The sequence below is a fragment of the Nelumbo lutea genome, chromosome 2 (assembly GCF_056320005.1).
Source record: "Nelumbo lutea isolate HS-2025 chromosome 2, American lotus-T2T, whole genome shotgun sequence".
Lineage (NCBI taxonomy): Eukaryota > Viridiplantae > Streptophyta > Magnoliopsida > Proteales > Nelumbonaceae > Nelumbo > Nelumbo lutea.
In genome coordinates, this window is record NC_142685.1 from 53238197 (window position 1) to 53244573 (window position 6377).

The 6377-nt window shown below is 40.3% G+C and overlaps 1 protein-coding gene across 1 annotated transcript; it reads right to left on the reverse strand.

The window, feature by feature from the left end:
• Positions 1-3473: 3473 nt before the first annotated feature.
• On the reverse strand, positions 3474-4948 carry LOC148870720 (uncharacterized). Its single transcript, XM_088971038.1, has 3 exons — positions 4807-4948; positions 4361-4684; positions 3474-3944 (listed from the first exon to the last, which is right to left on the reverse strand). Exons 1-3 carry the CDS (start codon positions 4880-4882, stop codon positions 3769-3771), a joined length of 576 nt encoding a protein of 191 aa, XP_088827164.1. The 5' UTR covers positions 4883-4948; the 3' UTR covers positions 3474-3768.
• Positions 4949-6377: the final 1429 nt, after the last annotated feature.

Consider the following 6377-nt stretch of genomic DNA (forward strand, 5'->3'; position numbering starts at 1 on the left):
CGGTGAAGGCGTCCGCCCTTAGGGGAGGGCTTAAACGGCTTCGGAGTAGGGTGCCGAGGTGGAAGCGGTGGTTGGTTCAGAGGTAATTGGGGGAACTGCTGTTGATAGTGATACTGAGAGATGTGGTGCAGTACTTTGTGTTGCTGGAGCTGATGCTGCTGGAACTATTGCATTTGGGCTTGCATTGCCCGCATGCACTTCATCAAGTCATCAAACTGGTTTTGGCTAGTCGCCAGAGGGACAGTAGTTGGTTCGGCAAAAGTTGTCTTGACAGGGAGAGGAAGGGGAACATTCACAAGCGCCACCATGTTTGGTGCGTTGAGGCTAGGGATTCCGTCCGTTGATAGGGGGACGGTGAACTGTCCTATGCACACAGTGCTGGGCTGGGGGTGTTCCTCTACAGCATTCAGGTTGTGCCTGCTGTTGCTGGGAGAAGCCATGGGAGCTAAGGTTTCCTTGGAGAGAGAGAGAGAGAGAGAGAGAGAGTTAAAGGTTAGGGGAGGCTTTTTGAAGTCTTCCCACAGACGGCGCCGATTGATGATGCGCAATCTGGTCGGTCCTAGCTACCGGTTACCTCGCTTCTGACAAGATCGGAGGTGCCTGAAACAATGAAGAAAATGGAGACTTCCGGGGAGGAACCCGATTGTGTGCTCACTTCCATGCCTCTGCCAGTTCGGGCATCATTACCTCTGCCAGATCGGGTCACTTCCTTCTGTAAACTACCAGTTCGGGTGTCATAACCTCCATTGCCAATTGTCAATTCGAGTGTCATAACCTCAACTGCCAGTTGCCAGGGCCGCCTCTGTCCGTCTGGGGTGGCGGTGGCAGGTGGCCGTTGGATGGCGGTTGCCATGTGTCAGTCCTCTAATTGGTCAGGTGCGCCACCTCTGTGTACGGCCTCCTGGGCGTCAAGTACGATTGCTCAGTCAGGCGATTTGGAGCCAAAGTGGTCTTTTAATGTGAAGTCTCGAATTCGGATAGGAGTATGGCCCGAACTGCCCCTAGGCGGGTAGTTCGGGTTTTCTGCCTTTGGTGCTCCTTGTAAGGTTCAGGACCTCGAAGGGTGAGCTTGGGACTCTTTAGTTTGGAACTCGGTTTGCAAGTTCCTTCAAGGGAGCTCGGCTCTTTAGCTCGGAGCTCGGGTTTCAAGTTCCTTCAAGGGAGCTCGACTCTTTAGCTTGGAGTTCAGCTTGTGGGCCTGCTGTCGTGCCGAGTCTCATTTCTGCCAGATCACTCTCGGTTGCTTCCACGTGTCGTATGGCCGAGGGATCGGGTCAAATCTTCCTCCATCAGTCTCTAACAAGAACATTATAATGTCATAAGTTTATATTTATATGCATAAACACGAGAATATGAAGTGCTTGCAGTGAGGTGTAGTTGAAGTGCTTATATTTATAAGATTTGCTTTTTTGTTTTCATAGTGTAATCGAAGTGCTTGCAGGTGGAAATCATCCCTACTTGTGAATAGCAATTCAACATACCCTTTTCTATTTGAATCTTCTCTTATTTCCACTAGGATTGAGTATGGGTTGTGAATTTTAGACAAAGTATAAGGTAGTTTTTGATCAAATTTTAACGGTAGCATGTAATTGGTTGATGGGAATTTTTTTTGGGGAAATTGTCTAAAATTCACCATGAGTTTTTAAGCATTTCTTTTAAACTCACCACAACTTTTCAAATTGTCAAAACTCATCATGTCACTAACTTGTTAAACAAACTAACGGGTGTTAATATATTACCATTTTGATATTTAGAGATGAAAAAAAGAAAAAAGTTCAAAAAAATATTTTCAAATATAAAATACATAAAAACATAGAAATTACAAAAAAAATATAGAAATTGCAAACGAAATAAAAAGTTATTTTCAAATTATAGAAACTAATAGAAATTGAAAAAAAAAATCAGAAAACACAAATTGTAGAGAAAAACACCAAAAAATTATAGAAAAACACAAAAATCGCAAATAAATAACAAAAATACAGGAAAAAATTTAGATTGTAGAAAATAAAAAATGTAAAAAAACAGAAATTATAAAAAACATTGGAAATTATAACAAAACACTAAAAATGCAAAAAAAAACAAGAAAATTGAAAACTGAAAAAGGCCATTTTTCCTCTAACTCGCAATTCAAGGATAATTTGATCATGAAAATTGTTATTTATGTTGACATGGACACCTCTGTTAAGGAGTATTAACGATGCACTAACAGAATGTGAGTTTTGGAAAATAAAAACTTATTGACATTGTGAGTTTTAGACATTTTGAAAAGTTGTGAGTTTAAGAGAAATGATGAAAACTTATGGTGAGTTTTAGACAATTTCCCTTTTTTTGAATGTAACAAATAAGGCCACCTACACATGCATCCCCTATATATCAGTTATTTTGATCGTTGGATGTCATTTTCAAGCAAAATGCAACCATTAGATCTCAAACTATGCAAGGAAGTGCAGTTTGGACCATTGGATTGATTCAATGACACCTAAATATAAAGGAAATGTGCTACACCGAATCATCCATGTGGCCATTTCTTGAAATGCCAAAAGATGAGTTATTGTTTATCTTTGTTGAGGTGGAAAAACCAGGAACCGGTCACCTGACCAGTTTCGTTTTCCTCCAAAGCCACTTTTTTCCCCCAAAACTGTTGATTTTGGTCAGCAAACTGTTTGAACGGTTTTGACTGTTTTTCATTTTTTTTTGTCAGAACGGGTTGATCATTCGGGTCGAACGGTCAGACCGTTCGAACCGGTAACCGGACCCCCAACCGGTTCGATCACCGATTCATTTTTAAAAACCATGGTGAAAAGCGCCTTTATGGACTGTTTCTCAAAACGCCCATAAAATGTCTAACCAAATAATAAAAGCAAAAAAAAAAAAAAAACATTTAAAGCAGACAAACATTTATCTGATAAACGCCCACAAAACTTATTTAGAGTTTTCGGCTTTTCATCGAATGCAGCTTATGACGTTTCTATGTGGGGGACAGCTCGGAACGTCCCTAAAGCCCTCCCAAACGGGCAAGTGCCCTTCTGTTCGAAGCCGTCCAGCGAAATCGGAACATTACATGGGATTAGGCTAATACTAAATTCGATACGTTTATTTGTAAATTTTGGTATTATCAAGTGTGGGCCGGCTTTCACTCATGAAAGGTTAATAATTTATTTCATGTGTGGGCCGGTGGCCCCAAAGATCAGATTGTAAAATATGAAGTGATGAACACTTTGCGGATTCTCAAATGCCAAACCACAATGACGTCTTATGATAAGATGGAATTCTCCGACCGTAGTGAAATGCGCAGCCTGCCAAAATTATTATGGATTTCAGCCCAAGCGGCCATGGTCCATCAGTCAAATTCTGTAGGTTATGGGCCGGGCGCAGAGATACAGTGCCAATATATATTGATTTTACCGTCTTTTTTATTTTGAAAATTATTAAAATAAAAAACAGTAAATGCCTAGCTAGAGGAGCCTCTTGGATATAAAAATTAACAAGTGTGCTAATGATATAAAAGCGTGAAGTACAAATATTATTTTGTGATATATAGTATATATAATCACGCCAGATCCGCCCAGGAGAAAATGATGAACACGAAGTCCACAGAAAGAACTCAAGAAGTCTCAGTCCAGGCCCAGCCCAAACAAATGAACCCAAGACCTGTCACTAGATTGCTTGCTACTCAATTATTCCTCAGTCTTGTTCATGTACATGGACCTCAAAGAGAAAATGAGAAATGAGAAATTGTCTAAAACAACAAACAATTTTTCATTTTGATTACACCAAAGCTGGAGCAGGAGCAGCAGCGAAATGCGCAGAGGTGGTGGTGGTGGTGGCGGTGGCGGTGGTTTCACTGGCGATGGGACCAGCAGCCGCCCCATTGCTCAGAAGCTCAATCATCGCACGGTGTGGGTTGGTCCTCTGTGCCATGCATAGATCCGGCAAAAATGCACCTGTCCCACATTAAATTTAAAGCAAAGTATCAGCTACAAATCTGGATGCATGGTGACGCTGATGCATCTTATATTCTCTCTCTCTCTCTCAAGAAAGAAAGAAAGAAAGAAAGAAGGAAAAAGAAAAATCTAAAGCTTACTAGAAATGATACCAGAAGAAGCAAGCTAAACTCTTGATGATTTTAGTATTTCTCTTAATGGAAGAAACCAGGCAATATTGGGTTGCTCAAGGTGCAGTCAGCCATTGCTATAATTATGAAACTATAAATCAAATGTGTTGTTTGGTCTGCAAAACAATTTACTTGACTTTCTGCTTCTTATGGCCTCTTTTTCTTCGGGTGGAGGTAACTAGAATTACTATATATATCTAGATTAATGATTAAACGTGCAATTAGGAAATAGGAAACATATGTTACCTTCTCCTGCAGCCAAGTTAAAGTAGAGGTCTACGATGTTGGGGCAGTTCTGGTAACAGGCAGGGGAGCAGAGCTTGGCGGTGAACTGCGGCTCGAGCAGGGCATCTGACGAAATCCCGACGGAGTTCCTATCAACCCCACATGCCCGGACGCACTCGTCGGACTCAATCCATTCAGTCATCCTCTCCACGATAACATCGGATGTCCTGCACTGGTATTCCGTGGTTCCATCCGTCAGGTAGGTCTCCAACAGGCATCTCTGTCCCGAGGATGCGATGGAGAAGGCGCAGAGGTCTTTGGGCAAATTCTCACATATAATCTCACCTAAACAAACGAACCATTATCAATTCATAAACAACCCGGAAGAAAAACAATTCATAACAGAAATGATAGAAGAAGAAATCTCAAGCATCAATGAAGAAACGTTTGCATTCCAAGATATATACCAAGAACTCCATGGAGGGAGACGGAGAGAGAAAAGAAGAGAGGCAATAAGATCGTTATTGTGGTGGAAGGAGCCATGAGTTGAGCAAAATTCTTCTCTTCTCTTTCTTTTTATGTTTTCTTTGTTTAGGTGGATGAATGAATGAAGGAATGCAACAAGGGAGGAGTTTATATAGAGGAAGAGATTTCAGGAACAAACAAAACGTGTACTGTGTAAGAAGCCAAGTCGCATGTTTTGGTTGCTTGTCTCACGCGGTTTCTAAATTGAGCTATAGTCGTCGTCGAATCAAACAAAGACGTGTTTGGAAGCCCGTTAATTTGATTTGAAGCTTTCAATACATGATTTGGTGCTCCAAACGAACTTTCTTACGTCTTTGATCAGCTTACCCTTCTATGATGATTAGGCGCATCAATATACATCAACCCTGATTGATATACCATCCATCCCCCTTTAAAATCTCTTTATTCTGCTAATGTCATAACCAACGACACGGATCATCATCGGTTTCCAAGAACTTACGAAGCGAAGCTTTCTAGTTTCTACTTTCTACCATACAATTCAAAACGATGACTTAGGTGGGTCAACTGTCAACTTTTGAATAAATTAAGAAACGGCTGAAAAGTCGTTTTGCCCCATCAAGCTTTGTTTGGTAATTTCTTTTGGTTGTTAGTTAACATCATCAGCAAAACCTAATATATATGTAAGATTAGATCAGTCTTTCCAGGAAGTAAAACTGGAGGAGAAGGGAAGATGCAGAGCCACAGAGAGAGGGAGAGAGATAAAGAGAAAGGGATTGCAGAGACTACTACAAAGGTCAATCAAAATGATCATTAATTAGTATTAAGTAATTAACAGAAGAAGCGCCTTGGAAATTTATTTTGCTTGCCGGCTTCGCCACTAATTTGGTTCGTTTCATGTGTGTTCTTTGCTTTCTACCTTCTAGAAAGTTTCCAAAACCAAACATTAAGCAAAGTCTAGCTAGACCGGTCTATTCTCTTTTGAACCTGAAAAATGTCTAAAAGAAAAGGCATATTTATAAGCCTGGGGTTCATGATTATTATTTTTGTGGCTTAAATCAAAGTCATGGTGGGCCAATAAAATTAATGGTTGCCCACTCTTTGGGAGGTCCATCGGAGACCCATCACGTCATAACTAGGCACCGAAATGAACGAGGTTGAAGTTGAAGATGATGATGATATTGTTGCATGATTTCAGTAAATTTCAACAGTCACCTCCATTTCTGTATCAGGCTTCTCGTGACTGGTCTCCAGTTTCAATCAATGGAGAAACTAATTAAAATGGGTATTGCAGATCAAAGATTTTCATTCGTTAATTAATACATAATCTGGGTCCGGTCGATCGGTCTAACCCAATCTCACCCTTAAATAATAAAAAAGAGCACAAACAAATGACTCATTAAGAAAATTAGTTAAAAGTAATTAACTCAAAAAATTTATTTTTAGCAGTATGAGTTAAGTTTGCCATGCACTCTTAACTCTATAATTAGGCTATGTTTGGTTCTTAGCTTTCCCTAAATCTATTGTTTTTCTCTTATTTTCTATCAAACCAAAT

Excerpts from the sequence above, each read along its gene's own strand:
- LOC148870720 (XM_088971038.1), bottom strand. The coding sequence starts at position 4,882 with ATGGCTCCTTCCACCACAATAACGATCTTATTGCCTCTCTTCTTTTCT. Across the intron at positions 4,685-4,806 it reads CTCCCTCCATGGAGTTCTTG|GTGAGATTATATGTGAGAAT; the intron begins GTATATATCTTG and ends TCGTTTGTTTAG. Across the intron at positions 3,945-4,360 it reads TAACTTGGCTGCAGGAGAAG|GTGCATTTTTGCCGGATCTA; the intron begins GTAACATATGTT and ends AATGTGGGACAG.